This window comes from Urocitellus parryii, chromosome 11, assembly GCF_045843805.1.
Source record: "Urocitellus parryii isolate mUroPar1 chromosome 11, mUroPar1.hap1, whole genome shotgun sequence".
NCBI lineage: Eukaryota > Metazoa > Chordata > Mammalia > Rodentia > Sciuridae > Urocitellus > Urocitellus parryii.
The window spans coordinates 15769215-15792181 of NC_135541.1; the positions used below are offsets into that span (position 1 = coordinate 15769215).

The following is a 22967-nucleotide window of genomic DNA, read 5'->3' on the forward strand; positions in this document are numbered from 1 at the left end:
TTTGTTTTGCAAGCAAATGGCCGGCCTGGCATGGGACCAACCCAGCCAGATGTCCATTCCCTGGGCTGAAGGGACGCCAAGTCGCCCCTCCATTACCCCAATGAGATGGGAGGGAGTCCTAACGAGACTGCGGCCCAAATCAGGCAGAGCTGATTTGGCCAAGGGGCAGCGGGACGTATGGGAAGGTGAAAGTCAAGCTTCCTGAGTACTCGTCCGTGCTCTGTCACGCGGGGGGGCCCCTCCCCGAAGTGGACACTGGATTCTTTGACTTCTAAGCACCAACCTCCACAGTTTTTGACTGAGGGACGAGGTGGAGGAAGATACGGCCCGCTTTTCACCCCAAATGTGTGGAGAAGTGAATGGGGACCTGATGCCCTAACAGCGGAGGGCTGGAGTAAGAACTGGAAAGCTAAAGTGTTTGGGGAAGGTCCTGAAAGCTCAGAGCTGGTGGGGACGGGTTCAGGCTATACCCGTCTCTGATTGGCTGGGCTGCCCATCGCTCCGCCCCTGTTCTATAAGACGCTCGGGCGGCGGGTGCGGCGCGGGCGTGGGCACTGCGGCCGCCTCTCTCTCCTCGCGTGCCCAGCGTCCATCCTTTCCGCGGACCCACACCCGCAGGCCGCCGGGGGGCGGGGGATGCCGGGCTGCCGCATCAGCGCCTGCGGCCCAGGGGCTCAGGAAGGGACGGCAGAACCGGGGTCCCCCCCGCCGCCGCCCCGGGAGCCCCTGTCGTCCCTTCAGCCCCCGCCCCCAACTCCGACCTTGACCCCGACCCCAGCTCAGTCCCGGCCGCTGCCGGAGGCGGCCCAGGCGTCAGCTGCGCAGGCCGAGGGTCAGGAACTGCAGCGCTGGCGCCAGGGAGCTAGTGGGGGCGCTGGGGTCACCGGGGCGACAGGGGGCGCCGGCGGTGGCTCGGGAGCTGCGGCGGGGGCTGGGGGCCGCGCGCTGGAGCTGGCCGAAGCGCGGCGGCGGCTGTTGGAGGTGGAGGGCCGCCGGCGGCTGGTGTCGGAGCTGGAGAGCCGCGTGCTGCAGCTACACCGAGTCTTCCTGGCCGCCGAGCTGCGCCTGGCGCACCGCGCAGAGAGCCTGAGCCGCCTGAGCGGCGGCGTGGCGCAGGCCGAGCTCTATCTGGCGGCGCACGGGTCGCGCCTCAAGAAGGGCTCGCGTCGTGGCCGCCGCGGCCGCCCTCCGGCGCTGCTGGCCTCTGCTCTCGGCCTGGGGAGCTGCGTGCCCTGGGGCGCCGGGCGTCTGCGGCGCGGCCACGGCCCCGAGCCCGACTCGCCCTTCCGCCGCAGCCCGCCCCGCGGCCCCGCTTCCCCCCAACGCTGAGCTCAGGCTCCCGGACCCCTGGCCACCCAGGACAGGCCATCACCGAGGTGCCAACCAACGGATTGAGGATGCCGGCAGGATGGATGTTGTCACCTATGCTGATGAACAGACTGACCCACGACAGGAAGAGACAGACTGGGGGCCAGGAGCCCAGTAAAGGAGGCTGAGGTGCGGTGTTAGTGGCTGGTGGTTTCAAGGGGCGGTGGGGCTGCAGGGCCCAGGATCTCCTGTCCCTGGGGCTTCTGGCGTCTGCTGAGCCCTTAATAAGGCTGTCCCCTGTCCGTGGCCGCCTCTTGCAGACCACCAGGGGGTGGAGGGTGCTCAACTCCCAGGAGGGATTTATTTGGTGGCAAACTTTTGCCAGCTGCTGCCACTGCACTGGCGCAACACCCCACCCTCACCTCTACTTTCCTTGCCTTTTCTGGATCCCTTGGGGCTGTAAGAAGTCTTGCCCTTGAGGCTGCTGTTTTCTTGGAGAAAACAGCAGCCTCAAGCCTCAACAATATCAGGACAGAATAATGAGGTCCTAGGATGGGGTGGGGGCTGGCACAGGACTGTATGACTGAGATCTCTTCTGAGCCCCTTTACCATTGGGGGAGATAGAATCCCAGAGAGTTTGAGGATTTGTCCCCATCATACTTAAACTTAGACCCTCTGCTTCTTAGAAACAGAGCTTTTCTCATGTTTCATGCAGTTTTGTTAAGTCTGAGATAATTAGGATGGGATATTTGGCACTTACTCACCTAGCGGCCCTTCTCCCAACTCATCTCTAAGATGGCTCTGCCAGTGATGGAGCCAGGTGTGACACCCTTTAACAGCCCCAAGGGGGCAGGTATGGCATCATCTTCCAGAAAGGTGGGGCTTTAAAGGGCCAGACTAGAAATATGATCTGCTTCTTCCTATGCAGATGCCCTTCAGATCCTTCATTCCTCTGCCCCCACTCATCTGTGATGGCTTGGCCCTTGCTTCCCTGCTCATAGATAATTGCACCTTCACTTGTTAGTCTGTCAGGTGGGTATCACTACCTCCCAGAAGGGCTATGCGGAAATTAAGGGCAAAGGACTGTCTTCTTCTACTGTAAGTCATGAAAAGATATTTTACTCTTTTAAATCACACCTACAGCCACACACTGCTTCTGCATGGAGCCAGGAGCTAATTTAAAGTCCTCATTTTACAGAATGGAGAGGGATTTTCTCAAGGTCACTTGCCAGGAAGGGACAGAACAAGGAACCCAGTCCTCTGTGTATCCTCATAATATTCTATACTGGGGCTAGAGAGAGCTGACCTCTGGGCCCATCTACAGTGTGACCAAAAACAACTCTGCCCCATCTTTGAATCAGTGTCCTCCTCTCGGACTGTAGCTGTCCTTCTTTGTATCAGGGCTTGAGACTGGAGGGAAGGAAATTGATGAATCTGTCAGTCTCAGGAATCTGATTGTGAATGGTGAAAGGTTAGGTCCATTGCAGTGATAGACAGGGATCCTCATCTGCCACTCCCACCCCCCAATCGGCTCTTCCTTTTCCTAGGTAACAAACTTTTTGACTGGTTTCCCAGCTAACAACTAGGCCTTCCTGAACCCCTGTTTAGCTAGAGGAAAGCTCTATCTCAGAGCTTTTGAGAAAGTTTGGGGACCAGGGAAACAGTGAGGAACCTTGGCATCTTTTAGTCTCTCCAGAGAAAGAGGACCTTCCAAAGCCACACTGGTCATTTTGGGTCCAAAGACCAGGACTTTCTGGAGGTGACACAGTGAGGGAGCTCAGGCAGCAGTGCTGGGCTGCAGCCAGGACTGTTTGGTTTCTGGGTCGCAGGAGCAGTTGGTCCAGAGGAGCTTTTAGCTAATGGCATGAAGTGTTCTGTGTCATCAGTTTTGCATTTCTCTGGGATTTGTTGGTAATCAGCTTTATCCTGATTTGAGGGGGAGATAGGTGGATTCGTAGAGAATTAGAGATGATACTCACTGGAGAAAGGGGTGGGTATGTGGAGATTGGTCCTAATGTCACAAGACATCTCTGTCCCTTCCCTTCACTTCCAGGTGCCCCACTGCTTGCCACCAAGGACCTAGGCCCAGGCATAAAGAGCTCAGTGACTTAAACCCCAGCTCCTGGTTAGTGTTTTTTCCACTGTTCCTCAGCCAACTAATAAAAGTCACCTTCCCACTCATGCCTGACTGCCACCACCCCACCCCCGGCCATAGAGCTGCCTGACTCCATATTTTCCTCAATCAACAAATATTGATGTCAGTCCAGGGTTTTCAGAATCAGATCAGAGGATCTCTGCTTCTGAGAGCTTGTTTTCCAGCCCTCTTCCAGGCAAACTTCCTTGGCTTCACCATCCCAGAGGACCCTTGGGGTCTAGAAGTTTGTGTTGTTGGAAGGCAATTTTTTAGACCTCCACTAATAACTAGCCCTTTGGCAGGAGACAGACCCTTCCCTTCCTCCTGTGACTTTCTGAACACTTTCTCAGTGGCCTCTGGACTGAGTACAGGAATCTTTTGGAGCCTATACTTTGAGGACACTGAGGCTTTCGTGATTGAGGACTGAGGGAAAACTGGAGCCTTTCTTCAGGCTGGAGCGTGGGCCTTGGAGACAGTTCAGGGGTCTAGCATGGAACCTTGCTGCCCCATCCTCAGGATTAGCCTCTTCCCTCTCTTGGCAGAGCCCAGCAGTATGTGGGTGCTGCCACCAGAGGGCAGTGTGGGGCTACTTCTCGAGACATGGGGGCGTGGTCTGGAACGGGTTGGATCCCCAGTGGTGCCGCCACCAACCATCCCCTTTCCTGTAGTCCCTAGGTTTCCTTGACTGAGCTGTAAGGGTGTGCGGAACCAGCGCGTGGTGGCGGTCGGATCGGCCCCGGGGGTGGGGGTGTAATTCCAGTGATGGCTTCCTGGGTGGTCAAGCTGGAAACTCAACTTGTGTGCCTCCTAAGTAGGGGCGGGGAGAGGCGCAGAGGTGGCCCAGCTCTTCAGGAAGAAGGTCCTTTAGGGAAGACTTCCTGGAAAGAGGTTACCCCTCTGAGTAGAAGCCCGGAATTCTTTCGCTATTTACATATTTGTGTGATGCTGAGGATGGAACCCAGTGCCTCATACATCCTAGGCAAGGCCTCTATCACTGAGCCCCAGCCCCAGGTCGCGTGCTTTTTTTTTTTTTTGGAGACAGGATATAGCTTAATTTCCCAGTCTGTCCTCGAATTTGCAATCCTCCTGCCTCAATCTGCAGTCTCTGGATTACAGGGGTGTGTCCCCATGGCGCTATTCATAGATTTTGTTACAATGATAATTGATCAGAACATCCTGTCCTGGCACCACCTAGCAACAGAGGTGGCCTAGAGATTAGGCTGAACTGAGAGGTTGTGTCTAAACTGCTCCAGTCCTGCAGTGAGCAGTGACCTGGAGGAGCCCCACCCTACAGCCAAATCCCTTGAGAACAATTCAGGTGTCCCTGAGCTGGAGAACTGAAGGAGAGGCTCCCAGTTTTATGGCTTGCCAGAGAGGAAGTATTTAGGAAAGCTGGGAAATTCCCAACCTATTTCTTCTCCCATTATTCCCTGACCACACCCTGGCCAGGAGTGATGAGGGAGGGGAAGCCTTGGGTCTGGAATAGTAAATTAACCACCTCCTCCATGACAGGCACTGTGCTAAGCACTTCACACCCATTATTTGTTTTTTTTTCTCCCAACCACTCTGCAAAATAAAGGTTATCCCCATTCCCACAGATGAGGATAACCAGGGAGGGCAGATGACTTAGTCAAAGACATAGAACCTGTAAGTGAACCCTTAAACATTAGGCATGCTAATGATGGCTCCATTGCCAGGGGTATCACTGGGCTCTCACCTGGCAGGTGACAAGAGTAACACACTCCCTGGTATACAAAAAGGGCCCAGGTGGAACAAAATGACCTGAGATTCAGTACTGGCCTGAAACTTTTCAGCTGAGGAATTTGGGGCAATGACTTATCTTTTCCAAGTCAGTTTCTTCTATTTGTTTTTGTACTGGGCCGGAGGTGCCTAGGATGGAGCTAACTTCTGGGCGTTAAATGAGAAGTCCCACTAAGTGCCTAGCACATACTGGAGGTCTGTGCATGATGGAACCACTCTGCCTAGGCCCGAAGAGGCTGCCAGAACAGCCTCTAGTCTGTGGGGCAGGGTGGGCCTTGGCTTCTCTACAGCAGAGCAGCTCCACATCAGGAATCCCTGGAACGTCCCTCCCCTCCACTGGGCCCTGGAGAACTCCTTAAGGGGAGAGGTGGAGGAGAGGCAGGCTTTTCATCCCAAGAACATTCCATTCTAGCTGCTCAGACCAGTGGGGATCCCAGCCAAGGACAAAGGCCCAAGGGAACCTCTGCTTTCTCCTTGAGCCCCTCCTTAAGAGGGGCCTTTGTGGAAAGCTGGTGCCAGAGGTAGTCGCTGAAGTGTTGGGCTGGGGTTGGGTGGCTGTGGGAAAGAGATCATTAAAACTCTTGGAATTATTCTTTCCAGCTCCTCCTAGCTCCTCAGAGCCTCTACTCTATGGATCTGAACTCCTAGATTCTGCTCCTTCCCTGGACACCTTCAGGAAGACTTTGAGAATTGTCCCTACCTGACCTCAGTGCCCTCCTGTCTGGAGCCACCACTTCACCATGGCAAAGGGCTGGGTTCTGGGGAACTTGCCCACACACTATGAATTTCTCTACATGCACCACATTTGGCTTTGCTCTGTATGATTGAAGATGGTAACACAGGGCCCTGAGATGCAATCAGATTATTTGAGAGTGTAGCAAACATTTTCAAAGTGACAACAAAAAGGACCTCTCTTTAAAGGTAGAGTCATCATTCTTAAGTCACAGAACAGCTGGAGTCCCCATCTGGTAGATATCAGTTGCTTCTGAATCTGATGTTTGAGGGAAAACCCTGGTCGGAGAAATGCCTGTTTCCCTGCCCACTGTCCTCTTCTCCCCATATGAGGGTGTGCCTGGGGCCCCTCAAGACAATCAGCTGCTGCCTCCCAGGGGACACACCCCTTTCTCTGGAAGAGGTAGTGGCAACATAAAACTCCTAAGCAACATTTTAAATACAAGAAGACTATATATTTATTCATAAAGTATCCTGCTAAAGAGGGAAAGTGCACATTTATTCACATACAGCTCAGAACTTGTAAAATTCTGCAAGTAAATGGATATTGAATCAGTCCCCTGACATATGCATTCAGGAAGAATAAATTTCAATAATATGAGGCCAAGGTGTGTGGTTTTGAGGTCCCCTTTGCAAGTGTTTTTGCTGCCTTCCCTTTGTGTCTGTCACCGCTCTTTCAGTTGACAGTTCCATGAGCAGATTCTGTTTAGTTTGGCTGTCTGTGCCTGTCAACTGGTTTGCAGAGACTGATACCTTTCTTGACCTGGTTCACAGTTCACCCTCCCAAAGAAGTCACCTCAGTTAAAAGATCTGATGTGGAAACTGAGGGACAGGAATGTGTGTGTGAGATTGTATGACGAGGGGGGAGGTTGTCCCCATTATTGATAACATGGCATCATGACAGCCTATGGGGTTGTTAGTGACTGCTTGTCTAGCAGGGTCCCCAGAGGAGATAGGCACACTCAAACTGGGAAGTTTTAGCAAGTACTTTTTCCAACAGTGGGTACTGGCCTTATTAATTAAGAAACTAACAAGTTGACTAACTGTAGCTCCATGTAACTAGCATGATATGACCCTGGGTTCCATCCTCAGCACAGGAAACAAACCAACAGGGAAGGAAAAGAAATTAGCCAGGGATGGTGCATGTCTGGGGGCTCCAAGGTGGAAAGACTTTAGTCTCCTGGGCCTGAAGGGGCAAGGGAGGCAACTGTGGCCAACCATGACAACCTGGACCAGGGGGAATAAACCTTTCCTCCTTCCTGTCTCCTCAGGGCCTCTCTTGTCAAGCGTCAGGAAGCCAGGGAACAAGGGAGCCATTGATGCCCTGGGTAGATGGCAGCCTCCCCAGGGACAGGCCTGAGGATGATGGAGAGTGGATCTGGAGGGGCCAGCCATAGCATTGTTTCTTCCCTCTGGAAAGCCTAGGTGGGTTGTTATTGCTCCAGAGAAGATGGAAGAAAGGACAGGAGCTTTCTCCCTCAGCTCCTCACTGGCTCTGATCCTAGTTCTTGATTCCCACCTGTCCTGACATATCAGGTCGCTGCAGGAATTGTCCACAGAGAAATAATGTCAGCCACTGAGTCAGTGTTTTTCTCAAACCCGGAAACTGCACCACTCCCGAACACACCCACAGGCATGCTGTTGCCACCGTGGGTCCAGGACAGTCACCACAAGCCATGGCAAGAAAATGTACATCTTGGCATACTACTATGCCAGTCAATCATAGGAAAATGACAAATGTCACAATAATGTCAAGCATGCCCTGCCACATATATGTACAGGAGACACCATCATGATCAACCACATGAAATCACAGTGTAGGGAGAGGAGTCAGACAGATCTCCTTGACCTCAGTTTTCTCATGTGTAAAGTGGAAACACTTGCTCTTCTCTTGTGGTGTTGCAGGATGAATGAGAATGATTGGAAAGATGGGAGTCGAGTGCCTGGCCTGGTGCCTGGCCTGAAGTAAAGCGCAGGCCAGATAGCAGCTGTTCCTGAGGACTCCTGTCTCACACGCCCCGGCTTCCTCATGCTGGTGCAAGCAGGCACCTGGGCACCAGCGAGCACACCCACTGCCCAGGGGCAGCCAGACACCCTTAAGCACATGCACCCTCTTTCAGACGTGCAAACATGTGCATCCACAAGTCCCCTCGGCCTGAAACACTTCCTCAGGCAGTCCTGTGGCTTGCTTCCCACCACCTATGTCTTTGCTTCAACCCATGTCGTTTTTTAAAATGAGGTGCACCTTGATGTCTTAAAATTTGCAAACCCTAGCTCTTCCAATCCCTTGCTTAGCTATATATATCTTTATGCATCCCTGACCTTCTAAGACCACAGGATTTATTTTGTCTACCTCATTAGAATGTATTTTCACAAAGGCAGGGGTGTCTGTCTTGTCTGATGTTGTCCCAATACCGGAACAGTAACCTGCACCCACAGGCTAGATGCAGTGTGTACATGTGTGTGCTGCGTGGGTTTCTGATTTTCTCACCTCCTAAAACAAGTACCTCCAGGTGAGCTCCACTCCCACAACCTGAACCTGCTGCTTACACCGAGTCCCTCTCATGCCCAGGCTCAAATGGTCAAATTGTGAGGTGGGACGAAGTTTGTTCCTTCCAGGACCCAAGCTGGGTGGGCTTGGCTGGGATACTTTTGCTGTCATCAGCCTTGTGAGTGCCCTGCCAGCCCCTTAGAGCCCAGCAGGAACCCACAGAATAGGTGAGGTGGCTGGACTCACCTTGATGACCTGAGGTCTCCTTTGGGGCCTTGTTTTCCCCACCCTGGCTGGAACCATCAAAGTCACCACTTCAGAGGCCCCTAATGAGGCTAAATATATTAAGGGCTTTGCAATCCCTGGATCAAAGAGACCAGGTAAACAGTGGGCAGCGTCCAGGGGTGAGTGGCTGATGCCCTGAGGGAACAGCTCCCCCAGACAACCTGGCTTGGCCCCAGCTGGGTTCAGAAAGGAAAGACCCTGTCCCTCCCAGGGGACCTGCTATTCAGAGCACTTGTAGGTGGAAAGGAAGGAGGAGGATTGAGGGAGACTCTCCTAGATGGGGGACCCTACCTGGACTCTAGGGGACCCAAGAAGTCCCCCAGTCTCAGCTGCCATGACTGGAGGGTCCTTCACTCCAGATTCATCCAGTGAGTTCCCCACCTGCTCTGGGCAGAGCGGAATTAAGCAGCCCTGGGCATTGCAGTATGAGGCAAGGTCTGGGGCTCCTAGGACCCTAGGCAGGAAACCTGGGGCAATTGAAACATTTCATCTTTAATGAGAGAATCCTAGACTCAACAAGCTGCAGGTGCAGGACACTGAAAGACACAAGCTGTTAGGCTGGGGCTGGTGCAGAGGGAAGGCGGGGCCACCCTGCAGCCATGTCCAGACCTCAGACCCCACCTCCCCTCCCAAGATAGAAGCCAGACTCAGACTGGGAGGATCCTTCTCCCAAGGCTCAGTGTAGACAATTTTTATTGGTAGGTGGTAACAGTGCAAAATAGCAACGAACCCAGAGGAGTGGAAAAGGAGGTGAGGGTAGGGCTCCCCCGTGTGTCAGAGTCCTCTAGCCAAGCCAGTGGGGTGGGACAACTCAAATTGCCTGTGAAACTTTTGGCCCAGCACCTTCCAAAGAACAAGCTCCCAGGCAAGCAGGGCTTCTCACCATACAAGGGAAAGAAGGACACACTGGGAGGGTTGGACTACATCTCCTAGCTGCACACCTCGGGCCCACTGCATACTCCCCGCCCCTCAAGAGGAAGGCTTCACAGCTTGGGGTATGGGTTTCAGGGGATTGGGTCAAACCCTCCCTCCCCAAACCCAGGTATTTGCCTTATGCCTCAGTTTCCCTCCCCCAAGTGATTAGCCAGGTTAGGCCACCAGACTCAGTGGTTCAGCCTGACCCAAAGTGAGTCACCCTCATCACATACCAGTCTCTGGGCTGGCTGACCCTAGTCAAAAAGATTCTTTCTAGGCCATGGAAATAAACCCAGGGTGCTGAACATTGAGGCTACCTCCTAAACTTGCTTTGTCTCCTAAAGGCAATGGACCCTCAAAACAAGTAGCCCCGCAATAATGCTGATCCAAAAATGTGGTGCAGTAACCAAAGGGTCCTCCTGCCAGGAATCTGGCTTGGCCTGAAGCCCACAGAGGCCTCCTTCAGTGAAGTCTGCTGTGTTCCATCTAAGGCCCAACCCTGCAGGAGTGCTGGGCTGGCTGGCACAGCCTGCTCGTCTCTCGCCATTTCCTCCACATAGTCCTGGTGACCTCACCCCAGCCCATGAGGCCCAGTCCCTTCTGGCCAGGGTCATAGTCAGTTACAAGGCAGCCAGGTGGGATAGGAGTGGGCCCGAGCCAGTAGGGGCTGCACAGGGGTCACGTAGTAGTTGACGGTGGCTGGCATAATCCCATCATGGCCTGGAGGGCGCCAGGCCAGAGCAGCAGTGGCAGCTGGGCCCTGCTCAGCCAGTGCCTGGAGTGCCAGCGTGGCAATGAGGTCCAGTGTCTGGCGGCGTTCATGGTTCATGAGGCACACGGTGCTTTCGTTGACCACCTGGTGCAGTGTCACCAAGCAGGCATAGCGGCGGGCTGCATCGGCCCCGCCGAAGTGAGCTTCCAGGTAGCGCTCCAGCGTGCGCTGCTGCTCCACCAGGTCGGGAAAGTCGATGAAGAAGCGGGAGCACATGTACCGTTGTAGGGCACGCACATCAGTGCTGGGCTGTGGCCGGAAACCCCGCACCAGGAGGTGACAGTACTTGAGGAGGCCACCGCCACGGATCTCCTCAGGGCTGCGTGTGGCGATGACACGGTGCCGTAGGTGCTCCAGGGCCTCTGCAAAGTCCCCATACAGACTTTCACCTGTCACAGTTGGATGGAAGGCCTCAGACATGGGGGTGGATGAGCACTGGCCAAAGAGCAGGAGGGAGTCTAGGATTATCTGGAAGGAGTCGACGCTGAACTCGAACTGTCGCCTCACAGAGTCCACGAACTTGAGCTCCACATTCTTGCCACTCTTATTGGACAGCGAGATGAGGCTCCAGCGGTCTGTGTCTGTGCACACCTTCACCAGCTTCTGCACGTACGCTTCCTTGAGTGTGAGTGGTGTAATCTTGGCCCGGCTCACGCCGGCTGGCAGGAAGTCCAACAGGCAGGCCAGCACCACTGCCTTGGTCAGCTGGAAGGATGCCTCACTATGCAGGTCCACCCTGAACACCAGGTCCAGGTCCTTGTAGCCCAGGCCACTTTCAGGGTGCAGCACGTGGCTAGCGGCTGAGCCGTGCAGTCGCACACTGTGCACGCGGAGTCCTTGCTCCTCCAGGCTGCTTCGGACCACCTGCAGAGGGAGGGAAGGGCAATAAGAGCAGTGTCAGGAGCCTGGCCTCCCAACGTCCGCACCCAGGACTTCGAGGTAATTGTTACAGTATCATCGTATACTGTAGACCATGTACCAGCTGCTGTGCCTTTGGAAAGTCATAGACCTTTCTGAAAGCCTCGATTTGCCAAATCTGGAGAATGATCCATTTGAAGGTATGACTCAGAAGAGCAAGTAAGAGCAAACACAAGCACAGAATTTACCAAGCACCAGGACCTGATCGAAGCACTTTCTATATTAAGATATAAATTTGCTTAATTCTCACAATAACCCAATGAGGTAGGTACTATTATTTCCACTTTGCAGATGGGGAAATAGAAGCACAGAGAGACCAGGTTTTACCTAAAGTCACATAATTGGTGAAAGAAAAGCTAGGAATTAAATTTAGACAGAGCCTTGTGTGGTGGTGCATGCCTGTGATCGCAGCTGCTAGGGAGCCCGAGGCAGGAGGACTGTAAGTTTAAGGTCAGTCTCAGAAATTTAGCAAGACCCTGAATCAAAATGTAAAGGACCGGGGATGTAACTCAGTGGTAGAGCTCCCCTGGGTTCAATCCCCAGTACTAAAAACATAGGAAAGTCCCCATCTTAACTACCTACCTATCGAAAACTGCAAATAAAATCCTTAGCATTGTTCTAGGCACTGTGTTAACTGCTCAGATGTTCTGGGAATATAGTTAGCAGTTCACATGCATTACCACATTAGGCCTCATGATAATCTTATGTTTAGCATTACTATTTCAATCCACAGATGGGACTTGTGGACAGAGAGGGTAAGAAACATGTCCAAGGTCACAGAGGAGACAGGCTGAGACTAGAACCCAGACTGGTTGGATTGCCAAGTCATGCATGTTCTTTTGACTCATTTCATCCTTATAAGGAGCCAATGAGGCAAACACTATATTCATTTTGCAGATGAGGAAACTGAGGCCTATGATGGTGAAACACCTAAGGCTCAAAGGAGAAGCCATTCAGAAATAGCAGGGCTGGAAGGCCAGACCTTTTCACTGTTGAGAAAGGAGAGGGGTAAAGCCTCCAGAAGCCTCCCACGCCAACTGGGAAGAGATGGAGGATCCATCTGAGAGTCCCAGGGTTGACTGTACAGGAACAGCACAAGCAAACCTCTAAGTCTGCTTGAACCTGGTCCTTTAGCTCAGGGCATCTCCCCAGTTCAAGGCAACAGGTGGGGAAAAGAAGCTGGGGTCAGGGCTGGGATTGTGGCTCAGCGGTAGAGCGCTTGCCTAGCACGGGCAGGATCTGGGTTCGATCCTCAGCACCACATAAAAATAAAGGTATTGTGTTGTGTCCATCTACACCTAAAAAAATAAATATTAAAAAAAAAAAGCTGGGGTCAGACCGTAGGTGTTCTCAGCACCCAAAGTACTTCACACACTGTCCTGAAAGTGACCAGGCAGCATTCCTGCCCTGAGTGACTCTGCAACCCCGCCTTGCTGCCAAGTCAGCGCCCAGCTCTGGGTGGTTGTTCGCCTGCCTCCCAGGGAATTACTGCAAAGAATGCGCCTAAGTGCTGAGGAGGCAAGCCGTGGTGGGGCAATCTGAGGCGGGCGGCTCCCTCCAAGAAGGCTTCCGGGAGTTGTCATGGCAATGGAGTGTAAGTAACTGGCCATCAGAAGCATGCAGGACCAGGGGTAGGGTGGAGGAGATGAGTACAGTGGTTAGGTACTCAGGGAGGGCCAGGCATTGCACTTGAGTAAAATCTATGGGGAGCTAGGATGTGGCTCAGTAGTGGCTCATTCTTAGTTTTTGCAAGGCTCTGGGTTCAATCCCCAACATAGGGGAGATGAAACCAAACCAAATAACCATGGGGGACAGATCTTTATCGTCTTTGTGTTATAGACAGGAGCAAAGTCACCTGCTCTCCATCACATGGAGGTGCCTTCAAGCCCAGGTATGACTAGCTCCAAAGACTGTCCTTTATTTCGGGGGGCGGGGGATACCTGGGATTGAACTCAGGAGTACTCAACCAATGAGCCACATCCCCAGCCCTATTTTGTATTTTATTTAGAGACAGGGTCTCACTGAGTTGCTTAGCACCTTGCTTTTTGCTGAAGCTGGCTTTGAACTCATGATCCTCCTACCTCAGACTCTGATTACAAGTGTGCACCACTGAGCACCCTCATCATCTTAAAAAAAAAAAAAAAAAAAAAAACTTTTGGTGCTAGAATGGAACCCAGGGCTTCTTCATGCTAAGCATTTGTTCTGCTACTGAGCTACATCCTCAGCTCAGCCTATCCTCTTCCTCCAGTCCCAGGATTCAGAAGGAGCACAGACTAATTAATCTTCCTTCCCTTCCCAAGTTTCAAAGTGAGAGTAACCCTGAAATCACTGAAGCCCAGAGCCAGAGTAGTTGAGGAACAGGAAGGTGGGGTTGGGGGACTCTTAGCCAGAGAGGGCTAGTCCTTGCAACCAGCCTGTGGGATTTCTAACTCAAACCTACCTGGAAGCTGTGCCCAGGTAAGCCAATAAGAGAAGGGGGCCAAAGACCTCAGTCAAAGGACCCTGCCAGACCTGCAGATCAGACCAGCCCCCTCCCTGAGTCCCATTAGAGCTGACTGGGCCTTACTCAGTGCCAGCTCCTGTTCCCAGGCTGGTGCCCACCCAAGGGCATGGCATCTGTCCTGGTGAGTAGGTAGTAGTACCCTCATTAAATCCCCTGCGTCAGGGCCATGGGGCCAGCTGTGTCAGCCAGCCAGCAGCTGTTGTCTCTTTCCCAGGTGTGACTACAGCCAGTTTGGCAGGCAGTTTCTAGATACTGCCACACCCAAGGACTGCAGGGCAGCTTGCAGCCTCCTGAATCAGACTTTCCAGCCACAGAGGGGGCAGTGACTATACCTTCCTTTCTCCTATGCCAAGCCCTCCCCAGAACTGTTCTGCTTCAGGGCTGCTGCTGAGACCTGCAGGAAGACTGATAGGCACTGTCAGCCAGCAGGCTTACAAAATTGCAAAATTGCCCTATGGCTGCAGCTGGGGAGCTCAGACTGTCTGGTTTAATTCTCTGTGCCTAGAGAAGGCAAAGGACTTGTCCAAGGTCACATAGCTAGTAAGTGGCTGAGCTTAACTAGAACCAATTCTCCCAGAGCTATAGGTGGGGGCGGGGGCTCTTATAAGAGGGAGTTCCCTTCAGCTCAGATACAAGTAAGGATCACATCTCTACTGCTCAGATTGTTTCAAGAGCAAAGCCTGTGGGGTGCAGAAGGAGAACAGTTCCAGTTCTTGAGCCACAAGAGAACTCAGCACTGATGAGAAGTTTTGACCAGCACCTCCCTCCCTTCCCCATGTCCCCACCCCTTGCTTACATCCCTGACAGCTTCTGAAGCAGCCAACTGCAGATTCTTGCCAGGAGACAGACTTTCTTCCCTGTGAAGGTGGCTGAACAGGCCAGGTGAAGACACCTGTTCCCTTTGGAGTTTGGAACCAGAAAAGGTGTTGGCAAGCAGTCTAATCCATCCCCATTTGAGGGACAGGGGCACTGAGCCCAGCAAAGGCAACTGACAAAAGTTCAGGCCCTGAACCCAGATGTCCAACCTCAGTCACAGTCCAGCTCTGAAGTCTCCACCCCACATCCAACAGCTTCCTGGTCTGTAATATCTCTGCTGCTGGTGTGTGTGTGGGGGGGGCAGGGGGGTGGAGAAGGACACTGTACCACTACCACATGGTGAAGTTAGGTCCTGCTGACTGCAATCTCCCTGACCTGGCCAGGAGCACCTGAAGGCAGAGCGGCTGAGAACTAGTCACATTTGTGCTCCTAGTGTCCTGCACAGGGCATGGGAACAGAGCAGACACAGTTTGAATCATATTTGTCCCTGTACAGGGGAGCTGTCACAGTGATGCTCAGGGGTTGGGGGAGGGCAGGGTTGACCCTGAATCCCAGGGAGAAAAGCCTTGGCTGGTTTCCCAATCACCCAGATGACAGGGAGCCTTGAGGAATGCCTCTGCTCCGCTGGGGCTGCCAGTGAGTCAGCCTAGGAAAATCTGCCCGGCCCCCTACTGCTCCGTTCCTGGTTCCTTGGGAGGGAGGGTAAGGTAATCCCCCAGCAGGCCCTTCCCCTTCTGCAGGAGGTAAGGTGGAGGAGGCAGGAGAATGGCCTGCTTTTTCTAGCCTGTTTGAAAAGCTACCAGGACACTCAGCATTGGATCCCCCCACCCCCATCAGGGGCCTCCTGATAGACCTAGACCTTCAGCTTGAGAGCCAGAGAAGTGGGAAAACCTTGAACCTGCAGCAACCTTCTCCTGGGAAGGTCCAGGATTACCTGGGTTTGATTTTCACTCATTAGGTAACCTTAGATAGCTCAGTGCTCCTCTTAGGGTCTCAGTTTCCTCAGCTATAACATGAGTACAACAATTACCATCCTCTTATGGCTCAGAACATAACCATGCCTGGGCTATACAGATGAAAGAGCAGTTCTGGAGTTGAAAATCAGAAAAAGGGAAGAGGTTCGAAGGAGAGAGAGAGGATGCCACAATTCTCTCATCTGTCCTTCAGGGGAGAGATGGGGGTAGACTTGGGATGGCCATCTTTTCCAATCTTGGGGAGAAAAGGAATATCTAAAACTGGACGCTTCATATTGCCATCGGGGGTGGAGTCTCAGATCTGGCCTCCTACTTAATTAATCTTCTCTCGCCCGCAACCCCAGTGACATCGAGGAAGTCATTGACGAGGATTTCTGGGCTTTTCCACTTAGCCAGGGATTCTTAAGCCAAGGGCTGTGGGAGTGCAAAGACAGAGCCCCTAAAACCTTGAGAGAGTGAAGGGGGAGGAGGCCCAGAGATGCTGGGTGGAGGAGGAAAAGCTATTTTGGACCCAAGCATGCATATTACCGGGGGAAGAGTGCCTGAGGGCCGGAGAGTCCCTCCATCCCCTCTCCTAGGCTAGGCCTGGTGAGTAGTCCCGGGAGAATTAGGGCTCCTCTCCGCCAAAGGAGGGGGAACGGGAAATCCAAGTGGGGAAGGTTTATTAGGTACAGAGAAGACGTATCCAATTGTTACAGCACCTGTCCCCGTTCCTCAGTTTCTCGACTGTCCCAGTAAATCCAACCGACCCTGGTGCTTTCCAGCCTAGGGATAGACCCCCCCTTGACCCCGCCCAGCGCCCTCTCACCTGCACGATCTGCCGGGGCTGCACGCTCAGCGTGGGGAAGTTGCCGCGCCCGTGAATGGGAATCGGCTCGCTCAGGAGCGCGTCCAGCCGCTTCACCTGTGGCCAAGCCAGCCTGCTCAGGTGCCTGGGGGAGTTTGATGAGGCCTCCGGGTCGGGGCCGCCGCCTGCCGGGGTAGCCGGGGCAGCCGTGGCCACTGTCGAGGCCGCGGCCGTCCCCACCTGCGCAGCCGCCCCCTCCAGGCGCTCAGCTCTGCTCTCCGACGGCATCATTCGCCCGGCCCCGAGCCCCGACCGCAGAAACCGGGGGGTGGTTAAGGGGAGGAGGGCAAGGAGAGCGCTGGGCTGGGGCCAAGGCTGGGGCGGGGATGCAGGGACCGGACGACAGCGAGGCAAACCCAGGGCACACCTCTGTCGGCGACGGCTAACCGACCCTAGAGCCTGCGGTGCCGGGCTCAGCGGACTCTTATAGGCCGCGGGCGACGTGCTCATTGGTCCGGGCATCTGTCACACAGTGGGAACGCCCCGCCTCTAGGCCTCCCTGCCATTGGTCAACAGAACTTTGCAGGTGAGTCACTATTCCTTGAGGAGATTTTGATTGGTTGGAAGGCACGCCGCTGCCCCGCCCTCCCGCTCAGGCTGAATTCCCTCCTTTGGTCCTCAAAGAACTTCGGTTAAACATGATTGGACCCCGCGGGCCTGCTTTTAAAGGGACCGTGCCCTTCGAGGGCCGAAGGCAAGGGAGTGATTACTAGTTTGTAGCAGAGTCAAGACCACTGAGGTATGTTTGTTTGTTTTTCTTCTTGCGCTGGAAGAAATTGAGGAATCGCCTGGCCTGGTCCTGCTCATCCGCTATTTTTCAGAAGCCCGAAGAAATCGTGCCGCTTGCTCAGTGTTCCTTCTACTCGCCAACTGTGTTCCAGAGGAGAAGCAAGGTAAAGCACTCTTGTGGATAACGGGTAGATGCTCCCTCTCCTGATTGGTCCTTGCAAATCACAGCATGAACAGCGTTCAAGTACCAGTTTAGGTTCGGTGAAATTGAAGTGGGAGTGGTTCCTCCAACCTCCCACAGCAAGTTGAGTGTCACCGTGGTCCACGGGTATAGAATCTGTAGAGCATTCTCTTTCCACTGCGCCTGTGCTGACCTAGGACATTTTTAGGGCTAGAGGATGGATACCATGTTTACATGTTTTCCTCTCCGCTTTATAAAGCCTAGAAGGTGAGACTTATTGTAATGGTTACTTTTGAATTAATCATTTTTCCTGATTTTAAATATATGTACTGTGGCAAAAATTCAGAAATTGAGGCCACCTGATTCATCACTACAATATTTTTTTCTTAAATATAATTGTCCTAGTAATATATCAAGTTAAATATCTTTTTCCTAACATTCTTCCATTCTCCTGTAAAGCAGGTTGTGAAAGAGTAATATGACCAATTTACAGAAGGAGAAACCAAGACCTAGAAGAGTAAACTACACCCAGAGGTTACCAGCCTGACTTGATGCACCAGGGACTAGAATTCAGGAGCCTAACTCTCAGATCAGAGCAGCCATTCTGGAGTTTAGTTCAAGCAAGATGCTACCCCTGTCTATCTTCAACTTGGAGGCCTGAGGGCATCCTGGCCCTCAGAGAGGTGACTTATAGCTTGTACCACTGTTGGCCATGTGACCTTGGGCAAGTCCAAGTCCTTGCTTGCTATTCTGTTTTACTTTCTTTTCTTTTTCTTTTTTTTATCACTGAGGAATTGAAACCAGGGGCACTCTACCACTGAGATTCATCTCCAACACACACCCCCTCCTTTTTTAAATTTTAAGACAGGTTCTCACTAAATTCCCCAGACTAGCCTCAAGTTTTTGATACTTCTGCCTCAGCTTCCCTAGTAGCTGGGTTTACATGCCACCAGGCCCAGCCTGTTTTACCTTCTGTTGAAAGATAAACAACAGATAAGAAAACACCTTAGGTTGAGTCCAGTCTCCAAACTCTAACCCTAAGCCTTCCTGAGGCTACTGATGAGAGAGCTTGAGATTCAGCCACAGCACTGGAAGGGAAAAAGGGAACCTAATATTTACTGAATAACTACTATGTCCAGATCATTTTACATAATGACTTCTAATTCTTAAAAGTATACCTCAGGATGTGGTATCATTATTCCCAATTTACAGATGAAGGAACTGAGGCTTAGAGAAATCAAGTGATAAGCCCAAGGTCAAACAATCACTGGGATGGAACCAAGAGCCTTGAACATACTAGGTAGGCAAATGTTCTGCCACTGAACTCTATCCCTAGATCCTTTCTAGAACTTTATAATGTAGAGAGACACTAGTGAAGAAAAAAAAATTAAGGCATTTCAGATAGTGATAAGAAGAAAATAAAACAGGGTCATGGGAGAGAGAATAATGCTGTATGTGAGGGAGGGACAGAAAGAACTAGGGAAATCAATGTACATTGTTAGATGCTGTGATCATGGAAGACCTCTGTAACAAGGTGGTGTTTCCATTGGGTCTGTCAGATCCACTTCTGCCCCATCCCCCTGTGCCTGTCCCTAGACAGCCAGGGCCCCAGAAAAGGCACAAGGCTTCCCATTCCTAGACTCTGGAGGCCCCAGCTGGGCGGGCCTTTCACAACAAGTTTGTTCACTCTCTTCTCAATTTCTGGATGGGGGACTGGGGTACAGAAAGCAGGAGGAATTTACTGCAGGAGGACTAGCCAGGGCTGGAAACCCTAGCTAGTGCTGGGGACAGGACCTCCTGGTGGCCAGTTAAAGCTGTGTCCACCCTATGCACTTGAATCAAGTTTTCTAAGGAAACTCTGAGGTCTCTTTTTCTCTCTCCTCCCTTCTGTCTGGGCTAGGAAGAGCAATTAGCGTGCGTGGTGAATCACCCTTCTGTTGACTTGTCCATCCCCAAAGCTGATGGTTTCCATGCTTGTCCAGTGGGGTGGAGTCACTTGGGGATGTAGAAGACTGAGAGAGAGCATGGGTGTATATCCAGTAAGATCTTCCATTTTCACCGAGACCAGCTTTTAATTGTTCCCTTGAATGGAGGGGAACATTGGCTGAGAAATATCTTCATGAATTCAATTGGCCTCCCAATGTTATAGAGGAGCCTTTCTCCCACATCCCCCCCCAAACTCCCATCTTAATTAAGACCCTAATTGATATTGAAAAGGAACTTATTTTCTGTGATAATTGATTCTTAATGATATAGGTAAGTGATTTCCCTGTCTGGACATCAGTTTCCTGTTCTGTAAAATGGGAGTGAAATGGGAATCAGGTTCTTCCATTCACTCCTTCTATGATTTGAGGTAGTGGGAAGGGAGAATGGGTCCTGGAAAGAGTCTTGGTCCCTACAATGGCTCCTCCTTGGCTTTAAGACCCCAGACACAAGAGCATTCTGGGAACTGTACTTGGAACTAAACCAGAGCTTTCCACAGTCTTATTGGATTTTCAGAACATTTGCCAGGTGGTGTGTAGCCCTTGCCTGTAATTCCAGCTACTTAGGAGGCTGAGGCAGAAGGATCACAGGTTTGAGGCCAGTCTGGGCAATTTGGTCTCAAAATAAAAAGGAAAAGGAAAAAAGGGGCTTGAGGGTAACTGGGGGTATAGCTCATTGGTATAGTACCCTGAGTTCACAAGAAAAAAATGTTTTTCAGAACAATATTCTATGACATAGAAGTAATCTCTTACTTTTCAGGAGAGGAAATTCTGAAGCTCAGAGAAACAGTAATCTGTGAAGGGCCCCATAGTGGAAAGAGACTTCAGACCAGGTTTGTCTGAATCCCAGGCCCAGGCCCTACCCAGAACCTTGCCTATGAGAATGGCGGAGTAAATGTACACACAGATGGTTCTCCCCCATGGAGATCACCTTACCTCATGTCCACATGGCCAAAGTAATGGACCTTGTCATTACTGATAATTGTACCCCACCCTGCATAATTTTTTTTTTTTTTTTTGAGAGAGAGAGAGAATTTTAATATTTATTTTTTTAGTTATCGGCGGACACTTTGTTTGTATGTGGTGCTGAGGATCGAACCCGGGCTGCACGCATGCCAGGCGAGCACGCTACCGCTTGAGCCACATCCCCAGCCCCCACCCTGCATAATTTCAATATCAACATCACCTCCTGTCTTTTCTGCTCACTTCTTGTAACACCCAACTCCAATAACTCCTTGACCCACCAGGACCTTTAATCTACTGATCCTCCCACTTTGGTCTCTATTCCTCATCTCTCTCATGACCTGACTTTCCTCCTGAACTAACTTGGAGTCCATGGACCATTGCTATAATTACCTCCCTGCATACGCCCGGAACCCCTTGCTCCCCTCTCATTAAATTGCATCCACCTGGCAAAACCACACCCTGGTTAAGCCCACACAGCTGACGAAGCTGGAGGCCAAGGCCCTCTGACTGACCTCACTTTACCATCAGGCCCACCACTCCAGGACGCTCCTGGCGCTGTCTGGAAAGCCTACCTGATGACCCAGTCTTTTCACTCTCCCACTGTCCTAGACTACAGGGTCATACCTTCTCTCTCCTCAGTCCCTGGAAGTTCTGCTTGCATCCTCCTCTCAGCTAATGACCTTGCTTCCTACTCCACTGAGAAAGCAGAAGCAACCTGAAGAGCATTTCCAGGTCTTTCCACACCGTTTTACCCATCTGCCTGGCTCCTCCATGCTTCCTGTTCAGCCTCCCTCCTCCACATGGGGTGAGCCTGCTCCCTTCTCCCTGAACCCACCGAAGGCCCCATCTTTCTCACCTGCTCAAGGGCTTCAATTCTAGCCACTTTTCCTCACTTGCTGACTGGATCATTTCAATCAGCATTGAAACAGAACTTCTGGCATCTCAAATCAAAAACCAAAACACACAAGAAGAAAGCAAAGTGTTTCTTGTCAGCCCCTCCTCCCCTCTGACAGCAACACTCCAAAAATGTCTACACACACTGCTGCTTCCGAGGTTCCCCTGTTCCCTCTTGAACACACTTCAACACTCCACCAACACTGCTTTTGCCAAGGTCACGTTGCTAAGTCGAATCATCAAATTTCTGTTGGTTACAACTTTTTTGAGCTATAATTCACATGACATATAACCCACCATATAAAGTGTATAACTCAGGGGTTTTTAGTGTACTCGCAAAGTTGTGTAGGACCAGCACCACAATCAGTTTTAGAACATTTCCATCACACCAAGAAGAAATGTTGTACCCTTTAGCAGTCACTCCCCATTTCCCCAATGTCCTCAGCTCCCAGCCCCAGGCCACTGCTAATTACCTGTGGATTTCATATACAGGACATTTCATATGGGTGGAGTCATACAATATGTAGCCTTTTATGACTAATTTCTTTTATTTGGCTTTAACGTTTTCAAGGTTCTTTTATGTTGTGGGATATGTCAGCATTTCTTTCTTTCTTTTTTCTTTTTTTTTTTTTAATTATCCCTGGTGGTAGGAATTGAACCCAGGGCTGAGAGCTAGACCCAAAGACCCATTTTTTTTCCCTTTATTGTCAATTATATTCTATGACTATATGAGATACCACATTTTATTTATCCATTCATTGGTTGATGGATATTTGGATTGTTTTCACTTTTGGGCTATTTTTGAAGAATGTGCCGCTGACATTCAAGTGTAAGTTTTTGTATTTGTATATGGTTTTTATTTATCTTGGGTATATGTTCAGGGCTAGAATTGCTGGTCATAAGGTAATTTTTTGTTTTGCCATTTGAGGAATTGACAGAGTGTGTTTTCCACAACAGCTCTACTGTTTATTCTCATCAAGAGTGCATGAGGGGGCTGGAGATGTGGCTCAGCAGTAGCGCACTCGCCTGGCATGCGTGCGACCCGGGTTCGATCCTCAGCACCACATACCAACAAAGATGTTGTGTCCGCCGAGAACTAAAAAATAAATATTAAAAATTCTCTCTCTCTCTCCTCTCTCACTCTCTCTTTAAAAAAAAAAAAAAAAAAAAAGAGTGCATGAGGAGGGCTGGGGATGTGGCTCAAGCGGTAGCGCACTCGCCTGGCATGCGTGCGGCCCGGGTTCGATCCTCAGCACCACATACAAACAAAGATGTTGGGTCCACCGAAAACTGAAAAATAAATATTGAAATTCTCTCTCTCTCTCTTTAAAAAAAAAAAAAAAAGAGTGCATGAGGACTCGAATTCCTCTGCATCCTCACCAGCACTTGTGGTTATCTGGCTTGTCTTTTTTTTTTTAATGGTGTTGAGTATTGAACCCAAGGTCTTGGATGTACAAAACAAGCACTTTATTAATGAGCTATACATCCAGCCTCCCCCCAAGTTTTTGTTGTTCTTGTTTATTTTTTGAGATAGAGTCTTGCTATATTGCCTAGGCCAGTCTTTTTTTTTTTTTTTTTTTTTTGTGTGTGTGTGTGTACTCGTTTAGTTTTATTGTAACAAAGCAACTTGTACACTTTCAACATTTAAAACTGGGGGCTGGGGATGTGGCTCAAGCTGTAGTGCACTCGCCTGCCATTCGCGCGGCCTGTGTTCGATCCTCAGCACCACATACCGACAAAGATGTTGTGTCCGCCGAAA

The 22967-nt window shown here is 51.3% G+C and overlaps 2 protein-coding genes across 3 annotated transcripts; one reads left to right on the forward strand and one right to left on the reverse strand.

The window, feature by feature from the left end:
- Window positions 1-535: 535 nt before the first annotated feature.
- On the forward strand, window positions 536-6571 carry Trnp1 (TMF1 regulated nuclear protein 1). Of its 2 annotated transcripts, none has more exons than XM_026391702.2 (2): window positions 536-1497; window positions 5804-6571. In XM_026391702.2, the coding sequence occupies exon 1, from the start codon at window positions 637-639 to the stop codon at window positions 1327-1329; it is 693 nt and encodes a 230-aa protein (XP_026247487.1). In that variant the 5' UTR covers window positions 536-636; the 3' UTR covers window positions 1330-1497; window positions 5804-6571. The 2 variants fall into 2 exon arrangements, with proteins under 2 accessions (XP_026247487.1, XP_026247488.1); XM_026391703.2 differs by lacking the exon at window positions 5804-6571 and adding an exon at window positions 3362-3521.
- Window positions 6572-10159: 3588 nt separating this feature from the next.
- On the reverse strand, window positions 10160-16767 carry Tent5b (terminal nucleotidyltransferase 5B). The gene is made up of 2 exons (XM_026391759.2): window positions 16418-16767; window positions 10160-11262 (listed from the first exon to the last, which is right to left on the reverse strand). Exons 1-2 carry the CDS (start codon window positions 16685-16687, stop codon window positions 10243-10245), a joined length of 1290 nt encoding a protein of 429 aa, XP_026247544.2. The 5' UTR covers window positions 16688-16767; the 3' UTR covers window positions 10160-10242.
- Between the last annotated feature and the right edge of the window lie 6200 nt (window positions 16768-22967).